Source organism: Medicago sativa, chromosome 8 (genome assembly GCF_051527215.1).
Source record: "Medicago sativa cultivar Bolivia chromosome 8, Bolivia_mono, whole genome shotgun sequence".
NCBI lineage: Eukaryota > Viridiplantae > Streptophyta > Magnoliopsida > Fabales > Fabaceae > Medicago > Medicago sativa.
Window position 1 is genome coordinate 65,700,073 of NC_140756.1, and position 22,926 is coordinate 65,722,998.

The 22,926-nt window shown below is 32.0% G+C and overlaps 1 protein-coding gene across 1 annotated transcript; it reads left to right on the forward strand.

The window, feature by feature from the left end:
• Window positions 1-8,756: 8,756 nt before the first annotated feature.
• Window positions 8,757-12,215, forward strand: LOC146900591 (endochitinase-like). The gene is made up of 3 exons (XM_085737692.1): window positions 8,757-9,233; window positions 10,739-10,889; window positions 11,724-12,215. Exons 1-3 carry the CDS (start codon window positions 8,786-8,788, stop codon window positions 12,091-12,093), a joined length of 969 nt encoding a protein of 322 aa, XP_085593818.1. The 5' UTR covers window positions 8,757-8,785; the 3' UTR covers window positions 12,094-12,215.
• The last annotated feature ends 10,711 nt before the right edge of the window (window positions 12,216-22,926 follow it).

Here is a 22,926-nt window from a genome sequence, read left to right on the forward strand (position 1 = left end):
AGGAGTATTTACATATCATCCATCAAAGAGATCGTCACATCAACAATGGAAGATGAACTCACGACTTTAAGAGTGAGTCAACTCCTTACTAACTAAGTTTGCCGTCATTGTCGTATTATAAAATTGATTATTTGTGTGGTAGATATTGTTCTATATTTTTAATTATTTTAAAATTTACTTTTTTACTAAAATGGTAAGGGTCAATATCTATTCCCACCCACCTTATATCAACAAGTTAAGAATGACCAATATCTATTCCAAGTTGAGGACTGTTAAAGAATAAATATCCTACCAAAACTACTAAAGCAATTGTACATTCAACTATAACTTAGTTTTCCATAAGCTATCTTATGTTTTTACACAATCCCCATTTTACTAGATTGTATTTTCATCAATGTTATTAACTAGTATGGACACCCATCTTAAGCATAGTCTAGGGAACAATGATGAGATTTAGGTAAGACGAGTAATAGAAAGCTTCAAACATATTATTAACTACTAAGGATTTACAACTAACTTATTCCAAAGATTATGAATACATTATATGTCTACCTTACTTCTAAATCCATTATAATATTGTCTGCCTAACAATATCTTAGATTTCTTACTACAAAGAATTCTGACTCAACTAGTCCCTTTGTCTACCAAAAGAATATGGCTTCAAACTTAGTTCTTTAAGGATTTACAACTATGAAATTAATATGTTGTTTGATGTGAATATAAATTTACGCTCACAAAAAGGATAAGATAATTTCTAGCTTGATACAAGTGTTTTTTTTGTAGTGAAACTTGATACAAGTGTTTGATCATTCTATTAAAGTATACGAAAATTTCTAAATTTCTTACATACTCCAACTTAGCAAATTTGTTTCTCTAAAACAAATGTGAGTGTTTCTCAATATTTCTTGCGTAGTTGTGGTGTATGTTCTAGTTTGCTAAGTGTTGGAGTCAAGAGTAATTTGAACATTGTCAAGAATGATTTGTTGTAATTTTTTATATTTCAAAAGTTATATTGTCATACTGATCATGTGCTACTATGTTGCCATTTCTTAAATAATTCATTTGCTGAGTCATTGCAAATAACTATTATTAAAGCACATTTAAATTGCTTACTAAGTCAAGGCTGTTACCATTTTCTTCACAACGTTAACTTTGAGCTATTATTATGCCTTTATTCTAGCATGACTAAGCAGGTACTTGCTGATATATTATAAACTTCTTTTCACGTGTGAAATATACAAGTTAAGCACTATTCTTCTCAAGTTTTGATCAGTAGCAACAAAAATTAAAACCGATACCTCACAACTTTGTTTTTCTTCTCTTCCAATTTTACTTTCCTGAGATAAACATCTTCCTGATAAAATTATTATTCTTGCTGTTCTGTAACCTCCATAACTAGGAGAAGGACCTGTTGAATCCTGGGGAGTTTGCGCACATTGAGGCGGATAAATTCCAAGGACAGTCTTCGTGACGCCTCAGGTTAATACTAACGTGATTATATAGGTTTACTTTTTAGTTTGTTTTGCAGAATCTGGTTTGTTATTATTTAAAGTTGCGGTGTTGCGGTTGCTGTCTACACATCAGGTACAACAATCTTGGAATTTATCTCTAGAACTGTGACCGCAAGTTAAGATTTGGGTGACTAATTTAAAAGAATACCTCATAGAACTACCGGTAAGACACCATATGAACTTTGGAGAGGTCATCAACCTAACTTGAAATATTTAAGAGTGTGGGGGTGTCTTGCTAAAGTCATGTTACCTGAACCTAAGAAAAGAAAGTAAGGATCTAAAACATCTGATTGTATGTTTATAGGATATGCTCAAAATAGTGCTGCCTATAGGTTTCTTGTCTTGAAAAGTGATGTTTTAGATTGCAATACAATTATGGAAACTAAGAATGCTGAATTTTTTGAAAATATTTTTCCTTTGAAATCTAAATCTGAAGGTAGCTCTAAGCAACCTTTAGAAATTAATTTTGAAGGTCCTAATGAGGAATTAAGGAGAAGTACACGACAAAGAAAAGAGACATCCTTCGGAAGTGATTTTTATATCTATCTTGTTGATAATGAGCCTAAAAATTTTCATGAAGCTATTTCTTCTTCTGATTCAAAATTTTGGAAAGAAGCTATTAAAACTGAAATTGATTCTATTACCAAAAACAAAACTTGGATTTTAGTCGATTTACCTCCAGGATCAAAAACTATTGGTTGCAAATGGATTTTTAAAAGAAAATATAATCCTGATGGATCAATCGATAAATACAAAGCTCGTTTAGTTGCAAAAGGTTTTTCTCAAAAAGAAAACATTGATTATTTTGATACTTTTGCTCCGGTAACGAGAATTTCCTCAATTCGGATTTTAATAGCTTTAGCTTCTATTTATAAACTTGTTATACATCAAATGGATGTAAAAACTGCATTTTTAAACGGCGATTTAGAAGAGGAAATTTATATGGCTCAACCTGAAGGATGTGTAGTTTCTGGTCAAGAGAAAAAGGTGTGTAAACTCCTTAAATCTTTATATGGTTTGAAACAAGCACCAAAACAATGGCATGAAAAATTTAATGAAATTTTGATTAGTGATGGTTTCTCCTCTATTGAAGTTGATAAATGTGTTTATGTTAAATCTTTGGATGGAGAACATGTTATTATATGCTTATATGTGGATGACATGCTCATTTTTGGTACTTGCATTAATATTGTAATCAAAACTAAATCTTTTCTTTCATCTAAGTTTGATATGAAAGACATGGGCGAAGCAAGTGTTATTTTAGGAGTAAGAATCATAAGGAAGGGTGATAGTACAATACTATCCCAACAACATTATGTTGAGAAACTTCTTAAAAAGTTTGGTCATTTTGACTCTAATCCTGTGAGTACCCCTTATGATGCTAACTCTAAATTAGTGAAAAATAGAGGTGATCCTGTTAACCAGAATCAGTATTCTCAAGTAATTGGGAGCTTACTGCATCTGATGTATTTTTCTCGACCTGATATTGCATATGCAGTAGGTCGTTTGAGTAGATATACTCATAACCCGAGTCAGGATCACTGGCAGGCACTTGCTAGACTTATGAAATATTTGAAAGGTACCATGAATTATGGTATTGTATATAGTGGATTTCCCGCTGTACTAGAAGGGTATAGCGATGCTAACTGGATCTCTGATTCAGATGAGACAAAATCTACTAGTGGTTATGTATTCCCACTAGGTGGTGGTGCGATTACATGGAGATCAGCTAAACAAACAATAATTGCTAGATCAACTATGGAGTCAGAGTTTGTAGCTCTTGAGTTGACTGGTAGGTGAAGCTGAGTGGTTAAGAATTTTTTTGGCAAGTATTCCTTTAGGAACAAAGCCAACACCATCAGTGTCAATTCATTGTGATAGCCAATCGGCTATAGCTATTGCAAAGAATACATCTTACAATGGCAAAAATAGACATGTACGTCTGAGACATAATATAGTAAAGCAATTGCAAAAATATGGAACTATATCGATCGATTATGTGAAGTCAGAAGTGAATCTAGCCGATCCACTGACAAAGCCTCTAGGGATGAAATTAATATGTGGAACATCGAGGGGAATGGGACTTGAGCCAATTGAAAACGATAAGTAATGGTAACCCAACCTTTGTGATTGGAGATCCCATGAAGAAGGTTCAATGGGAAAAACAAGTTACTTGTTAGTTCTGTTAGCACTGAAACTTTTCGTCCTTTTCCTATGGTGTATGATATTGGATGTGAGAGTGCTAATCTATATAAAATTGATGGGTAAGCTTAAAAAGCTTTTAATGATTACCATAAGCCCTTATGGGTGGTGTGTGGTTGGAGCATGCACTAGATGGAATCACCTATATGAGTGTCAAGTGGGGCCGCTTGCATGAGACCGTGGCGGGTCTCTAGAGCACTCATGAATACCAGGCACGCGCATGGCCTAATAGCGCACAACGGCGTAACAACATGAATTGTGGGGGGTGTAATGTGATTGTGAGACCTCTAACACATAACAAGTGTCTTGGGTTCCATAGCTTGCTAAACCAATTCACTGTGTGTTAAGTCTTACTAGTCTAGGACGGGTTCCATAACTTGCTATACTGTTCCGATGCATTACATCTACCGATGTTTACTCAGGAAAATTCTTTATTTTAACTTTTGAAATATGTGGGGGATTGTTGTAATTTTTTATATTTCAAAAGTTATATTGTCATACTGATCATGTGCTACTATGTTGCCATTTCTTAAATAATTCATTTGCTGAGTCATTGCAAATAACTATTATTAAAGCACATTTAAATTGCTTACTAAGTCAAGGCTGTTACCATTTTCTTCACAACGTTAACTTTGAGCTATTATTATGCCTTTATTCTAGCATGACTAAGCAGGTACTTGCTGATATATTATAAACTTCTTTTCACGTGTGAAATATACAAGTTAAGCACTATTCTTCTCAAGTTTTGATCAGTAGCAACAAAAATTAAAACCGATACCTCACAACTTTGTTTTTCTTCTCTTCCAATTTTACTTTCCTGAGATAAACATCTTCCTGATAAAATTATTATTCTTGCTGTTCTGTAACCTCCATAACTAGGAGAAGGACCTGTTGAATCCTGGGGAGTTTGCGCACATTGAGGCGGATAAATTCCAAGGACAGTCTTCGTGACGCCTCAGGTTAATACTAACGTGATTATATAGGTTTACTTTTTAGTTTGTTTTGCAGAATCTGGTTTGTTATTATTTAAAGTTGCGGTGTTGCGGTTGCTGTCTACACATCAGGTACAACATGATTTGAACGTTGTAGAGTATATTCTTTAAAAAGAGAGCCATTGTATTGACTTGTACTCCCTCCGTCCCGGAATATCTGACCCATTTACTAAAAAAATGTGTCCCAAAATAACTGAGTCATTTCAATTTTCAATACAATTTTCATCATTCCCAATACAATATAACTCTAATTAATACTACCTTCATCATTCCCAATTCAATATATTCTATTTTCCCCTTTATTTATACATTTTTCTTAATCTGTGTGAAAAACCAAACTGGCTCAAATATACCGGGACGGAGGGAGTACTATTGTTGAGAGCAATTTTTCACAACTTTGTCTTGTTGCAAAAATTGTCTCTATGATCTTGTATTATTTGTAGATGATGTCTACACGATCTTGTACTATTGTACAAATTATGGTATATAACGTATACTATTGTACTTTGTGTATAACTTTTTAGTTGTCTATTCATTGGAACAAAACTAGAATGACACAATCTCGAAGCTCGTGTTGATGAAGACCTGGTACGACGAAGGAAGAGCTCCATTGCGACGGAGGTTTGTTTGTGTACATAGGGGAATGAACCTGCAAAACAGGTAAATGCTCTGATGCCCAAGTGAGTGTTTGTACTTGAGAGAAGAGTGTGAGAAAATGTATAAAAAAGTAATCATATATGAGGCGTGGCGTGGAGCGACGCTTTTATAGTTGAGTTTGGTGTAATTGTTTGCGTGGAATCATCGACTAATATTTCTTTTTTGAGTCAACTAATATATCTTTTTAGGATTTTATCATCGATCAGTATTCACCATTTTCTTTGTAGGACGAATTATTTTAACCAAATTCACTGTAGGTCTTAATTGCTTAGCTATGCCATGCAATCAACCTTAGCTCTAATGTGACAATTTGACTCAAATCCACACAACAAATTTACGGTTGAATGTCGACACAAATGAACCAATTCGAGTTTTATTTTCTTTCTATTTTTGTTTTTTGTGATCAGGAACCATGTTGCCCCCTTTTTTTTTTTGTCTGAATATCTTGCCCGTTTATTGCACGTTAATGTCGCATTCTTTCATAATTAATGATGTTGATACCATGTCATCTGAAGGACTTAATCAACAATAATTTGTGGTAAACTCTCCTTAAAAATTTTAACGTTGTTACATGCTCAATATTGGATTCAAATTCTAGATCTAAGTTAAGTTAGACAAAATCAAGTCATCTCATCTAAACGCTCTTGGATAATCAATTTGTTTATAATAAACGTGTGATAACACTCTAAATATTTAAGTATATGTAACAAAAATAAAATAAAGCTCCCACTGTGTGAATACGCATATCCAATACGAAATTTCGCCATGTATTACGGGTATATCCCAGTACAGGTGCACTGCATCGTTTATGCATGGGATGCAAAATTGTCACCTTTTTGAACCGATTGTAGTGGGAGTGCCGTGTCTTATATCTAACACAAAATTGTAGTGTATAACCATAGCGGTCACATTTTAATCTTGTCTGGTTTGAAATTGTCAAAGATAATATCAAAAACGTTACGTGTAGGATTGGGAACAAGAAAATATTATTTATTTTTCATAGAAGGAACAAGAAAGTATTTCTAGCTTGAACCGTGCATGGTGCATGGGAGAGAAATCAACGCCAAATCTATATAGTTTTTTCTTCATACAGTGATATCCTTAATTTCAATTTCACAATACACGTTTTCACTTAATTTACACTAACTTCATAGCACAGGTTTGCATGTTCTAGATGATTGAAAAAGTAGTTTTTTTTGTTAACAAAAGTAGCTTTATATTTTTTAAGAACCTATTTAAAATATTTTCTTACCCAGTAATAACATAAATTAATCTATTTCCTTTCAATTCAATTCCAAACATAAAAAAAAGTTAATATTTCTTTCAAAAAATAAAAAACAAAAAGGACTACTATAATTTAATTAGTTTGGATATTTTTTCAATTTGATTCCAAACATAAGAAAGCTACTAATTTAATTAAGGGAAATGTTAACCAGTGTCCCGAGGGCTTCGGGGCAGTGGTTAAGGAATCAAATGTACAAAGTATTACTCCATCCGTCCCTTAATGTAACCTCTCTTTACTTTTTTCACATTTCTTAAGAAAAGTTGTCAGTGTAATTATTATGTCTGTTTTGTGTGTTAATATTACCATATTGTCCTTTGTTTGTATATGTATTAAATTTGACTTTTTAAATTTCAAGATAAGTTAGTAGTATTAATTAGGGGTATGTTTAGGAAAATAATAATAAATGCATCTAGTAATTTGAAAAGGAGTTTAGATTTAGGGACAAAAATAAAGTCAAATGGGTGTTTAGATATAGAGACGGAGGGAGTATATTGGAACTTGTGTTGTGTCGACCTCTAAAAAACATAACAAGTGTTATTTTTATTTTAAAATTTCCTTTTTTAGGTTCCTTAATCAGTGCCCCGAGTGCACCGGTTAACATGACCCTTTAATTAATTTGGTTTTTATTGAATTTTCAAGTTAATCTCATCATTGGTTTGGTTTTTATTCATGTCTTCGACATCCGCCCGCAAAATACGGCAATCTTAGATCATCCATTCATCTCTAATTGTTTATCCATCCTTGAAAAAAAAAAAAAATCTCTAATAAGTATAAATTTCATGTTTGAATTCGTCAAAGTGTACAACACCTCACGACCCGGCAAGGACGATCTCATTGGCCCGACTACTTCAAATAATAAATTCTTTTGTGGATTGTGACCCAACATTAAATTAATAAAAAAAATAATCCGTCTCAGTTATAAATCACATATCATTAAAAGGTATCCTTCGGAAAATATCATTAAAAGGCATGTTTCATCTGTTAAAAAAACGGTGAACATGATAATTTCAGTTGTATAATGTTTGATTTATAAAACTTGTTTAGGGACAAAACAAACTTAGAGGTAAGAGATATGACAAAAACTTAAATTTTTTTGTCTCTTACTAAATTACAACACAATTTTCTTCTCACATACAAGTCGTCTAAAATACCAAAATAATCTTCTGTCTACCGAAAATTGTGTAATACCAAAAAATTATTCAAAAAACATTTCATTAAAGTTTATTGAATAACTAATCTATTTATTCTTTATTACAAATTAAATACATTAGTTATTCAATGAATTTTAAAAAAAATGATTTTTTGTTTATAATTGAGACCAAAGGAAGTAAATAGTTTTTCTTCCCTGTATGTGGAGAAAAATATCAATGAATCAAAGGAAATGCTAGCATGCGCTAGCTATTAGAGCACATGTTAAAATACCAAAGATAAAACTTATTTACTGAAAATTGTGTTAATTTATTTATCAAAATTTTACTATTTGTAAAATTTTTAACCTGTGTCATAAGAACACAAGTTAGTATAACTCATAAATCAATTAAACTACCTAATTATTTGGAGCGGTAAAACGTTTAAATTCCTTAAGCATGTGATTGTACATTTGAATTGATTCAATCGTAAGAGAATTCACCATAAGATACATGCAACTCTTAAGTATTTAAAATGCTCGAAGAGTTTTTTTTTTTTGAAGGAAGAAATGCTCGAAGAGTTAAATCATAAAGTTGTGCGTAAATATGTTCTTCTTGTGTTTGGTCTAGGCGATTGTCAGTTTTTATGTTACTCCTCCCAGCAGGATGCTTCTGGTTCCGATGTTCTTCTTTCTTTTCGTTGTTTATACTGCTTTTTGTTGAGTACTTTCTTGTACTCTTTGTTCATTTGCGTTTTGGTACTCTTGATAATAATAGTCACACTAAGAAATCTTTTTGACTAAACCTTTTACTTACTATATACAGTCACACTAATTAGTAGGTAATTTAACACTCAAACCTTCATTGTGTAAATAAAGTCAAGTGCACAAAAAGCAGCCAATTTTGAAAAAATATGTACACAAAAAAACAATCAATCCCATTAATGCTCATCTATAAATTAACATCTTACCTCATTCATGTCACACACCAAACCGACTCCACTCTTCAAAAATGGCGAATACAAACTTATCTTGCTTGATACTATGTTTACTACCTCTCTTTCTTGTAGCCAAAGCTGAGCAATGTGGTAGTCAAGCTAATGGAGCTCTTTGCCCAAATGGGCTATGTTGCAGCAAATTTGGCTTTTGTGGTAGCACTGATCAATACTGTGGAGCTGGTTGTCAGAGCCAATGTAAATCTTCTCCAACACCGACACCATCAACACCAACACCTAGTACAGGTGGTGGTGGAGATGTTGGAAGTATTATTCCATCATCTTTGTTTGATCAAATGCTTAAATATCGAAATGATCAACGTTGTGCTGGTCATGGATTTTATACCTATGATGGTTTCATTGCTGCGGCTAGATCTTTTAATGAATTTGGTACTACTGGTGATGATGCCACCCGTAAGAAGGAACTTGCTGCTTTTTTGGCTCAAACTTCTCATGAAACCACCGGTATATTTGTTATTCTATTTTTTTATTTAGCTAATTGGATATACCTACTTTACATAGAATACATTTGCTTACAAAAAAAAAAAAAATAGTATATTTAATTATAAGGCGAGAAAGCAAAAAATGGTTTCATTTATAAATAATTTATATTTCTAAAAACTATTCAACATCTACTATATATTAACGTTAAATTAAATAAGTAATATAATTATCTTAACACACCAACAAACTATAATATCAATGATTTTATGCTCCATTTTGAGGCTATGCCACAAATAAATTAATCTTATACAAATATATCTTATCATTAGATCAATAAAGTCACATGATATCATATGTGATCCATTGGTAAGATTTATTGATCCAATAATGAAAAGAAGCTTAAGCATGATATAAAACTCGTTTCATTTGTGCATCATATAATGATTTCACTTTAATATATTTAACTTGATGTTTTAGAGAATTTGACTTGATATGACATCATATTTCAATTCTAGCTAGTTTAGAAGAATATATTTAAATATGAAGAAAAAAAACTCAATATGCTAATATATTTAGATTACCGAGTTTGATTGCAAATTGATATATAGTTTAATACAAAAATATTTATATAGTACGTAATAATAGAAATATAATTTTTTTAGAGGATAAAATATATTATATTATACATATTAACTTAAGTAAGTCGATTTAATAGGTCAAAAATGTTATTTTTATGCATGTTACATGGTCTTTTTAATTAAATAGACTTCAAGTCTTAGTATTCTCTATTTTTTCTAAATCAAACCTAAACTTGGCATAGACTATATCGTATTCCCTATATTAGTCAAGCTTGGTCTATTCTTACTACTAATTGTGAAGATAATTAACCAACTATTTTATCTAATTGAATTAGATAGTTTAATCCCTTTGATTTTAATAAAATATTAAGAAAGTAATTTCCTTTTTTGCTAATAGAAATTTAGGGTAAAGAGATGGACTAGGGTCCTAGACAGTGAAGATTTCATATAACTGAAAGAATATACTTCCCTTCAAAAGGTAGCAAGGCTCGAACCCTAAACCCTTTGAGTCCAAACATGTCTTTTTACTATTGAATCAAACTCTTGAAATATGTTCAACATCTTAAGTGATATAAGATCTCTTTTAAACCAAAATAATCTCCTAAGATATTTAATGAATTTTGGATGCCGTACATTTTTATAAATAGAGTTATTCTCTTGATCTCATTTTTTTAGGGGTATTCTCTTGATCTCTTATTATTAAAAAATTTACATAATTTTTTTTTTTCAAAAACAATTTATGATAACGTACAATGAGTTAGATTTTTGCTATTAATGTGCGAGATCGTACGTTAAACTGATTTCCATGAAACCACACTTTTGTTGGTAAGTGTCGGTATAGATAATGTCATATTCATACATTTAATTTCATGCAAAAAGTCACGATTAATCTTGTTTGTGTGGCAATACTATAGCGCATAAAATTAACTGATGTTTATGAACATGCAGGAGGGTGGCCAAGTGCACCAGACGGACCATATGCGTGGGGATATTGCTTTGTCACCGAAAAGGATGCTCAAGGAGATTTTTGTACACCCGGAGATTGGCCATGTGCTCCTGGTAAAAGATATTATGGCAGAGGACCAATTCAACTCACTCAGTAAGCTTCTTTCACCTAGCATTTCAAACCACACCCCATAAAAAGACACAATTTCTAATCTATGGTTAACAGAACTAGAAAGAATTTTGAAACTGGAAATATTCTATCATATTAGTTTATGGAAAATATACCCTAAAGACATAGTCAAATATATATAGGAATATAATCTAAAAATTTGTGTATTTAATATCTTAAAAACTTATCTAATTTAAATATGAAATTTATTTTATAATTAGCTTAAGGCACAAGTTAATATGACCATTAGTTTATTTGAAACAAATTTTTTTTTTCTTATTTGTTAGTTAACTGGTAAGAGTTTTTGAGTTTATAAACTTGGAGTTGGAGTTCAAATCCTCTCAAGAACGATTATTATAAAATGGTCATTAGTACACACTTAAATTTATAATAATTTCTCATTTGATACTTTTCTTTTGAAAAGTTTATTTAAAACAATTTTAAGGAGTAAATTAACTGACTTAAAAGAATTTATGTGATCAAATTTATTTATTTATTTATTTTTGTAGTTATTTTGAAATTTAGATAATTTTAAAGACTAGTAGTCTATGCATGTAATTTTAGTGACAAAGTTGGTTATTCACTCATTAATAACTTGCATGAAAACATCATTATTTAGAGTTTGATAGAAACCTTAGGAGCAAAAACTTTAGGAGCAATTTATACTAAAGTATTTTGACTACTTTTATTTTGTTGCAAAGGCACAATACTGTGACTATTTTGATTCAAATTTCAGTGGAGTACATGAGTGTTTATTAGTGCTTCACCAAGAAAAATGAATGTTTAGTTTACTAATGGTATATTGACCCATTATTACAGCAACTACAATTATGGTCAAGCGGGTAAAGCCATTAATGAAGATTTAATAAACAATCCTGATTTAGTGTCCACAAATCCAACCGTGTCATTCAAGACAGCCATATGGTTTTGGATGACCCCTCAAGCAAACAAGCCATCAAGCCATGATGTGATTACTGGAAGATGGAAGCCATCTGCTTCTGACAGCTCAGCAGGGCGGGTCCCTGGATACGGCGTGATCACCAACATAATCAACGGCGGACTCGAATGCGGGCACGGTCAGGATCCTAAAGTCGAGGATCGGGTCGGATTTTATAGAAGGTATTGTCAAATATTGGGAGTGAACCCCGGTGATAATTTGGATTGCAACAACCAAAGGCCATTTGCCTAAGCGAAGTACCTATGTTAATGTTGTAATATAAAGTATAATAAAGGGATCACAATGAATGATCCTACATATGTAACTGGAATTTTCTTGCTGAATAAAACGGCTTCAATATAGTTCAAATAAAATAATTTAGTATTTTTATCTTCATTTATGACTAAAAAGCTAGACGTATAGTCTATGACAATAAGTGGTACAGGTATAGGTACGATACGATTTGGACACATTGATACACAAATTTTTTAAAATTTAGAAGACGATATGGCTAAAATACGTTAATAAAATTTGTATACTAAAACTTATATGCATGTAAAATACTTGAAGAAAATAAGCATTGATTACTCTATGATTTGATTATTATAAAAGTCAACAATTTTTAAAAAATAATACATGTGATTGAAATAAAAAAAAATGTAAAGTTTTCATATAAATCATATTATATTTTCACTCATATGTTAGGATATCAACATAAACATTATTAAAAGAACTCAACACAAATTTTGTCTAATCTTGATTATTTGAATCTCCTCTCTCTCGTTACCCTCATCCACAAGAAATATAATTTTAAGTCATTCATCAAAAAACAATTTTATCGATGCATATCTAAAATTAAATCATATACATCTGCACTGAATTTTTACAATATTGTCTCACTCTTTTACCCTTCATCTTTTCTAGGTTACGTATATCTAAAGTATTTTATAAGCATCATTGTGTATCTATGGACTATCCTATAAGTATTCGATAAATATATTTTTTTTTAAATTAAAATAATTAATTTTGATACTTCATGGATATGTAATCCGTAAGTATCCTTAGAGTATCGATATCCAATACGGGTAAGTCTTCCTGTGACATACACCTTTTGACCCCCGCACACAGATGTGACACATGTTCAAGTGCCCTCAACGCACAAATATAGTCAGCAACTTTGTCTCTCACCCTCATATCTCTTTTCTCTCTTCCTTCACCCTTTCTCCCTCACTGGTTACCATCACTGGCCACACCCACCACTGACCTCACCCTCTCTCTAGCCATCGTCGGAATCCGTATCGTCGTCGTTCAACTCCACCTCGACACCATGTTGGTCTGCCTTCTCTCTCTCTCTCTCCCTCTCTCTCTCTCTCCCTCCCTCCCTCTCCCTCTCTCTCCTACTCTTTTTTCTCCGAACGCCACTCTACCCCGTGGTCGCCGGCGCACATCTCATCCTCGTCGTCTCGTCTCTCTCTGTTTTGCACTTTTTAGTGTGGATCTGATCGCTGCCTGCGAGAAACAAACAAAGCACATCAGATAAAAAAGGAAACTAAAACACACGGTGGTGGTGATGGACAAAAAGCAGAGATGGAGAAGGGGTTGTAATTCACGTACTGGTGGTGGTGACAGATCGATGACGATGGTGTGGTGAGGTCACTATTCAGGGATAAAAGAGAGAAGAGGAAGAGATTGATAGTGCACAAAAAGAGAGAAGAGATTGTGTGGTTGTAAGATGAAACTACCAAAATACACTTAATGCCACATGGGTGTGTAGATTGGAGCTATGAAAAAAAGAGTGTTTAAGAATAATTATTTATTTTGGTAATTAAGGTTTATCCTCCCTTCATGTGATATGGTACAGAAAAAAGATACAGAGGGAGTTTTATTAATGGGTGTTTTGGTCGGTCCAAGAGTTAAACAATTTAAATTAGAAATTTAAAACTCAAAATTTTGTATCAAAGGAAATTTAAAAAAATATATATAAAAAATATAAACCGCTAAACATGAAGGCGACTTCATTTAGTAAGATAAGATTTAGTTATTGTTGTATATAAATATATAATATAATATATTAATCATAAATGTATGCCCAAATAAACAAGTTATGATGAGAGCCATATGTACTCCATGATCCAAGTTTGTATCCTTTACGATAGTTTTAAAAATCGGACCGGCTAGAAATCGGAGGGTGGCACAGTTTGTGTTGCATTACAGATCGGTCATATTTTCAAACCAGTGGAAACCGGTATGGCTCGGCCAAAACTGGTGAAAATCAATGACTTGGCGGTTTTTATAAACCAGACCGGGTCAATGGTAGACTTATTTAAAAAATTAATCCAAAAATTTAACGAAAAATCATATGGAAGAAATTATAAAGGATGGATGTGAAGAGTTTATGCTATTAAGCGTAATAAAAAAAACTTACTATTTAACTCTTGGATTTTTCTGAAGAAAAAAAAAAGGACACTTGGGTTCAAAAATTCTCACTGTAGTGAACTATTCTATTAGATTAGATGCACATGTGACACTGAGAAGGAGAGTTGAGATAAATCTAGACAAGAAAAGAAGAAATAAGCTTCTGAAAGAAAGAAAAAACATTGACCTCTCAACATGCATGAGTCTAGATGTTAACATCTAGCATCCACAATGGAGACTTTCATCTTTGCGATCTTAAATGGGTCCCACATTGACACATCACTTTTTAATAATTTTTTAACAATAGTACATAATAGGTACTCAACCACTCCAATGGAGACCTTTTAAACAAAAGGTCTAATTGGGTCCCACCAATATTATTTATTTAATACACTGTCTATTTTATAATATTAAATTGATTAAAATATAAAGTTACAAAATTTATATCAACCGTAGTTTATTAAAAAATTGAAAAATAATTAAAGTTTGAAAAATAATTAATAATAATATTGCCAAATATTTTCTCCTTTGTTTTTGTTTCTTTAGAAGAAATCTGAGCTGTTGGTTTTTCTTCATCATTAACCTCAATATTATCTAACCCAACTTGAGAGGAAAATGATGGATTTTGAATTTGTTGAGACGCTTGAGATGTTGTTTCTTGTTCTGTAGCAATACTCATTGAAGTTCCTTGATCAAATGTGGGGATAGAAGGTGAGGATTGAAACATAGGAATTTGATATGGAGGACTACAAAATGGAAAATTGTCAATATTTAGGTTGTTTTGTGAATTTGAATTAAAGAGTGGATTTTGTAAATTTGGAGTATTTTGAAAATTTGGATTAGGAGGAGATTGAAAATTAGACATGAAATTGTAGAAATTATTTTGGTTTGGATTCATTGTAGAAATTGTACAATACAGAGAGGAATATATTTTGTAGAAATTAAACAAGACAAGGATATATGTGTACTGTACGCAGAGGAATGTATATATATATATATAGGGGGCCGCTAACTTACTCCCACCCAAAATCATGAAGGTGTAAGTTAGCAAGTCTACTCCCATATATATATAAATAAGTTAGCAGTATATATATATATATATATATATATATGTATATGTATATGTATGTATATGTCTACGGTGCAGAGCAATGAAAAGATGCAACGGTACAAAAGTGTAACGGTCATATTTTAATAAAAAAAAACCATAAAAATTATTATTTTAATAAAAATGTGATGTGGGTCCATTTAAAAATGAGTTCTTAATTTAGACCTTGCATCTTTTAAGACCCTCAAATTTTTGTTTCCACAATGGGGTACCTATTAGGTACCAGGTCTTAAATGTTTAAGACTCTCCCATTGTGGATGCTCTAAAAGTTCATTTTGATGAGTGAAAAGTAGCTTATGGAATTTATTGATGAGATAGGCTTTTATAGATGCACCATTTAAGGTGGATCAGTGCTATGATTTTCACATGATAAGAAAAATGCGATTAAGCTCCAGTAGGCTAAATAGGATCATGGTGAAGGAGGGAGAAAGAGAGAATGAGGAGACTGAGAAGATCCAAATTCTCAATGGGCTGTTGTTGTTTGCATATCAATCATATTTTCTCTCCTTTAAAAGTAAATATAATCCTATGCGCCTATAATTTATGTTTATGCCTATTGTTGAATCGATATGCGACGATACAAATGTATATAGTATATAGAGGAGGTGAATATATACACAAATTTTTTTAGATTTTTCAAAGCTGGTGAAGTGAAAAAATGATTATTTTATATTATACTTATTCGAACATACAAATGAGAAATAGACCGTTAATGAAGATCAACGTAAAACACAAGATACTAAATAAGCTAAAACCAATTGAATTAATCAAATTAAATGACAAAGAGGGTCCCTTTTTTTTAAGATGAGAGGATCACTTATTTGTTAAAACTTGTTTTAAGCCAAATTAAATTATTAATTAAATGCATACAATACAAGATTGATTCAATTGAGTGATGAAGATGACGGATTCTAAGAACACCTTATTGATGCTATTGTTTATTAATAAAGAATTAACAATTAAGTGAGTTTATTTCAAATAAAAAAATTATAAAAAAAAAATATTTGGTTCAGATTTTGAGTGGTTGATTTTAAATGATATAAAGTTGATATTTCATTTTTTTTTTTTGAAGGATAAAGTTGATATTTCATATTGGATGTTAGTTTTGATCCGAGTACCACAAGGTTAAGGAGCGATCTTCCAAGCAAATGACCTCTCGAGTAACTCACATATAAGAAAAGTGAAATGCTAAAGTGCATGATGTTTTATCTTGGTTTTTCGGGTGTCAAACATTGATTAAGTTTGAACCTTTTTAACCTTTGATATCTCATTTTTTCTTGGGAAGGGAAAAATAAGAAAAAAACCCTTGAGAATCGAGGTCCGGGAGTTGTTTTCGCTACGGGAAGGTGTTAGGCACCCATAACGACTATAGTATCTTATAGGAACCGTCTTTACTTTCTACGCGCGCGCTTTATTTTTAAATACTATTTGAAAAATGATATTTACACCTAAGGTTTACTAAGTCAAGAATTAGAGGGAGAAGAAGATGTTTGAATTTTATTTTATTTGAATTGTAGGAATATTGGTTCCTTGCCTACGTACCCTTTTAAGGGATCAAATCCACCGTAGTTCTCTTCCAAAAATGTTTTTTGTTTTTGTTGATTGATTTTAAGTTTGAAAATGGGATTTTGAAGAATAAGAGAGAGAGGCCTCAAGGGCATAAGATTTGGAAAAAATGTGCGGTGGAATTAGTTATTTTGCAAAGAAAAGGTCTAAGTATGGTTAGAATTCATTAAGACTTTGTTTAAGAAAATAAAGGGAAAATCAATGGGATTTTGATCCCAAAGTTTATGTAGAAAATTATTTGAGTGAAGTTGTTCACATTTTTTGGAAAAGAGAATTTTTCTAAGTATCGCGATTCCTAAGCATACATCTAAAGCATACATTCCCTAAACATTCATCTAAAGCAACCATGTGATGTGTGTGCATTTGTCGGTGCTTGTGTCGGTGTACATCATTAGAGTCCATTGTCCTTTACATATGCCCTAGTTTACATTCTATGGTCTTGCAAGAAATTAAAAGCATAAGGTAAAGTACAAGAATTCCTAGGTTTTACATTCTAACTTTTGCATGAATTTTAAAGTGTAAGAAAATAAAGACCAAGAATATAAGATGGAGGATGAGATGCTTATGGAATGCATGAAACATGAAGTAAAGTGGTTAGTAGCATAATGCATAATAGAATGGAAATTATAAGCAAAAGAACCACTAAAAACTTGACAAAAAGTGATAAGATCCTTACCCTAAAAGTAGCAACATATGCCTAAAGTTTATCATAACATCAAAACAAGTATATGACCTATAATTCTCACACCATGACAATTTTCTAAAAGTTTTATTACAGTCAATGATGTGAGGATTATAAGAACACATTCAATTCAAGAATTATGATATGTTTAGACATATTTGGCACTTTATCTTCACAAACAAACATTAAGTTGCCTTGTAAAGCAAGTAATTAACCACACATATTCACATACAGCAAGAAGCACATCTAAACAGTGACAAATCAATTCCCAATCCACACATCCCAACTCACAAGCATACACTAAAAATTGGAATCAAAATTATGCATATTTTCACAAGTTCTAACACTAAACATCACAAAGAAACAAGAAAATCATCACATTATTTTTATTAACTTTTGATATGTAAAATCACCACAAAAACATCACAAAATGGATAAGAAACATGTATGAAATTTTCTAGAATTTTTAAAGGATTTTTAGGCTCAAGAACATGCAAAACTTCACAAATTTTAACAAAAAATAGTACACAACTAACAAGAAATACCACACATATTTTTAATCAGGATTTATCATGTAAAATAGATCAAGAATTACAAAAAAAATACAAGAAAACAACTAGGAAATTTTTTAGGAAGTTTAACAAAATTTTCAAGTGAAACAGTGGTGTAAACAACAATATGCAGTATTAAAATAGCAAGAAAATAGGCAAAAACGAAATCCAGTACAGAAAGTAGGTCCAAGCCCACACACATATGGATTCTGGATCACAAGGGAGCTTGTGGAACGTAGGATTGATCCAGGAAAGCTAACCCTAGATCTAACGGTGGAGATTCAAGGTCCAGGGGTGAACCAGACTGGTTCAAACGAACCGGTCTGGTTCATACACCTATATAAGTGTAACAGACCGGTCTAAAGTCATTTCACTCTTTTCTTTCTCTCTCTATGCCTCAGACTTCTCTCCCTTCTCTCTAAAACTCCGTCGTCTTCTCCGGCGGGTTTGACTACCGCCGGCGAAGATTCCGGTGACGGAACCCTAATCTTCTCCGATCTACATGGATCTAAACCCTAAACTACTCTATTTTTCATGCTGATTTCGAATACGAGCTTAGATTTGAGAAATAAACGGTGGAACTCTGTAGATCTACGTCTGATGTTTCGGTTTCGAATCTTTTTCAATCTTTTTCAACTTTTTTCGAAAGAACAAGTTCTGGAATTTGTTGATCTACTTCGTTTCACCGTTTATTTATGTTTATGAGCCTTCGATGAAGATTTGAAATAGAAACGAGAAGGTTTTATGAGTTTATCTGTTGGAAATTGGAGATTCGAACAAAGAGAACGGTGAGAAGGATATTGAAGCTTCCTTTTCGTCTTTGATGAATATTTTGATTCAAACTTCGAAAATAAATCGAAGTTTTCTTCGTCTTCTCACTCTTCGTCTTATGCTTCTTCTCTGTGAATTGATCGAACTGGTTCTTTTCTTCGATTCCTCTTCTTCTCACTTATTCGTCTCTGTGATCACACTGATTCGTCCTTGAGATGGATCGGTGTTGGAATTGCAGAGATCGTAGTTCGATGATGAAGATTCACTTTGAATCTCTGAGAACTGCGAAACAAATTGTTTTAATTCGAACTGATTTTATTATGTAGTTGTTGGATTGAGTTTTGTGTGATGAAATTGATGAGGATTTGTGATGAATTGGTGTGGATTAGTGTTCTGGAAAATTAGGGTTCATGATTTGGGGATGAAGTTCTTCATGAACTTCATCGTGTTCTTGGTGAATTTTCTGGGTTTGATTTGTTTGATTCTGGAGAGAGAATGGAATTGGTGTTTTTTGTGAGTTGGCACTGAATGAATGGTTCTTCTCCTGTGCATTGGTGATGTGGCCTATTTATAGCTGACATGTGTATTGCCTTGACCAATGGATTCGTGACACCTGGACTGGGCTCGTTTGGCTCGGCCTTGGACTAATTTGGGACTTGGGACTCTTTTGCAATTCTTGAAAGTTAAAGGACCAACCTGCAAAACTAAAAAAAAAAAAAACAAACTTGATACAAAATAAGGACCATTCTGCAATTGTTAGAAATAATGGGACTGGACTGCAATTTTAAGAAAAAGGGCTAAAACGTAAATTGAAAGAGACTTTTAAAAGGAAAATAAAAATGGAAGAAAGGACTAAAGTGCAATTTTAAAATCTTGAAGGACTGAAATGCAATTAATAATAAAATTGGAATAAAATTGGTAAATTGGAAAAAACGTAAAGTGAAACCAATAAAAAACTCAAAATGGACTAAAATGAACCAGCTACATAAATGAGGTACTTTAAAGTAACCTCTCTCTGTCAAAATTTTGTGTGAAATGACCAAAATGCCCCTAGGGACTAAACTGACTCCAAATGCCTCGGATGCAATTTTTTAAAATGGATTTTGACATGAATTAGATCAAGGACCTATACAAACAACTTGAAAAGACTCAGAGGCAATTTCATAGATTAAAAATGAAGTTGGACACATGAAATGACTAAAATACCCCTTTGTTATGAATTTTGCAAATAATATTGAAATAAAATGCAGAGAAACATGCAACTGATCAGAGACAACTTCAACATGACTTGATATGCAAGAAAAACATTTGGATGGTTTTAAATGTAAGAAGACATAGACAAATTCACAGTTTGAAAAGATTTTTGGGGCAAAAATTGGAAGATAAAGCAGGGTAAAATATCAGTGTAAAATAATAGCAAATTGGCAATCCTTCAAGAGTAATAGACACATATTAAAGATAGAAAAACATTTTGAGCAAGTATTTTTAGGTCCAAAATTAGGGTATGACACATGAGTGTATTATTGTACCAATTGCACGAGTGGAGTTTATTTATATTTTAGTCTCTCATGAGACTAATTTGATCAATATTTAAATGTTGAAGGACCCTAAGTTTTTTTTTTTTTTGAGGGAAGTTTTTTTTTTTTTTTATTTATTGTAGTCATTAATAAACAACGGCGTGCACTATTATAGGGTAGTGCTTCTAACTTTGCATGAATTTCCCATTTCTCTCTTAAGGATTGAGCTTTTTTTTTTTTTTTTTTTTGTTGAGATATTTGAATAAAATGAATTTTTTGGCACGTTTGGTTCAGTTTGAACTTGAACATGAAAAAAAAATCTAATTAGTTGATTTGGATTTGATTGAATTTTTATGTTGATCTGGTTATATCCACATCCACACGAATATCCACTCAATTTTTTTACTTCTGATCCGAATGCAGCACATATCCTTATCGCACAAGGTCTTCATGTTTTCTTTGTGTGTCCCTGTGCACGCATGGTCTTCGTATCCCCTCCTCCTCCTCCTCCTCCTCCTCCTCCTCCTTTGTTAGCGTATGATTGATGGCTTCTTGAAGAATGTTGACATTATCCTTAGTATTTCTTCTTGGAATGAAACTACTTTGTAAGGGAAAGATAATGTCATTCAAGGGTCGTAATCAATTATTATAACTTTAGAAATAACATTTTTAAGATAACACTACACTACAAGAATTTCTAATATTACTGGCAGAAATATTTTTTCAGTAATGCATAAAATCCGTTAGTAATGTACGTTAATGGTGGATCAGTGACAAAAAATCTATGTCCCTAATAACGTTGTTACTGGCAATTTTCCCGTCAATAATGCAAGGAAGAACCAAAAAAAGGACATTACTGGCTTGTTTTTACCACTAATTACTAATGGACAGATCTGTTAGTAATTACTTGCAGATTATTCCGCCAATAATGCATGGACAAATTTCAAAATCTCAGTTGTCAAACATTACCGGCATAATCTGGAAATTACATGCAGATTGCATAAGTGTGAAAACATTACTGGCGGATATAATTTCGCCACTAATGTAAAGAGGCCAACGATCATATGCTTTTCACGTTATTGGCGGATATAAATCTTCTGTAATACAAGGGCCGGATTTGAAAACGGGTGATGTCGGTACACAAGCATGATTTACCCACCAATAATGATAAGCCATTTTGAATTTCTTTTAATTATTGGCGGACTGGGCGCTAGTAGTGCTAACATTTATTATTGAAGGTGTATTTTGCACGCAGTAGTGCTATATCTCCCGATGGATTTTGCAGCGAAGGCCTCACGAACAACTAAATGGCCAATTAAAATCATGCCTGGCCACAAAAAACGGGGTTGCTGTTCCTATAATTTTGGATGTAGCAGTTAATCAAACAATTACAAGAGATCAAATGGACAAAAATGTGCCAATTCATTCCCAAAATTTCACGTATTTTAATTTCGCTTTACATAGAATTTTCCTTTTGCACGACCCTAGTAAATTACTAAGGGTCTAAATCCACCGGTAATACAATTTAAAACCTATCAATATTTTGAGGAATTCTTGTAATTAATGCTACTAATATTTTGAAAAAAATGATTAAAGATAATAACTTTATTTCTATAGCAAATGTTAGTAATTAGTTTTTTTTTTATAGAAAATATTAGTAATTAGTTGTTAAATTAATATTTATTCTTTTCTTTGAATTTGAGCCCATAACCTCTGACTTTTTTTAATAAAATATAATTACTTGATTTGAATTTTGAGTGATTGATTTTGAATCATATAAAATTGATATCTCCTCTGCTTCTTGGTGCTAGTTTCAAACCAAGTACCACAAGGTTGAAGAACGATCTTCCAACCAAGAAACCTCTTACGTAACGGGCGTATAAAAAAAAAAAAAAGATGATAAAAAATTGATATCTAAGCCAAATAGATATCATATTTATTTGGTTATGTTTGAATGAGAAAATTAAAAAGAAAAATTAAACTAATTGATTTGAATTTGATTGAATTCTTAAGTCTATCCCGTTATATTCACATCCACAAAATAGGGCAATATTATATCATCTATAATTTTTCAGAAATTTTTTAGGTACCCTTTCAACAAAATTCTAGAATATCATAATGTTTATCTATTTTTTATCCTATGAAAGCATATTTTATGTTCGCCACATTAGCATAAAAGTTGTGGTTTGAACTTTGAATTCATCAAAGTGTTCAACAGCACGGCAAGGACAATAAGGAGAAGTAACTAAATGATATATATATATATATATATATATATATATATATATATATATATATATATATATTAAATAAAAATAATATGTAAATACTTGACCAGAAAAAAATATGTAAATGAATTTGATTTGAGATTATGACTATCCAAATATTTCTCGTTTATGATTGTAAGTATACTTTATATTCTTGAGGTGTTAGAAATATTTCTCGTATAGTCACATAGTAGGTTTTTTGACACTT

Coding starts and splice junctions, on each gene's coding strand:
- LOC146900591 (XM_085737692.1), top strand. CDS start 8,786: ATGGCGAATACAAACTTATCTTGCTTGATACTATGTTTACTACCTCTC. Junction 9,234..10,738: donor AACTTCTCATGAAACCACCG/GTATATTTGTTA, acceptor ATGAACATGCAG/GAGGGTGGCCAAGTGCACCA. Junction 10,890..11,723: donor GGACCAATTCAACTCACTCA/GTAAGCTTCTTT, acceptor CCATTATTACAG/CAACTACAATTATGGTCAAG.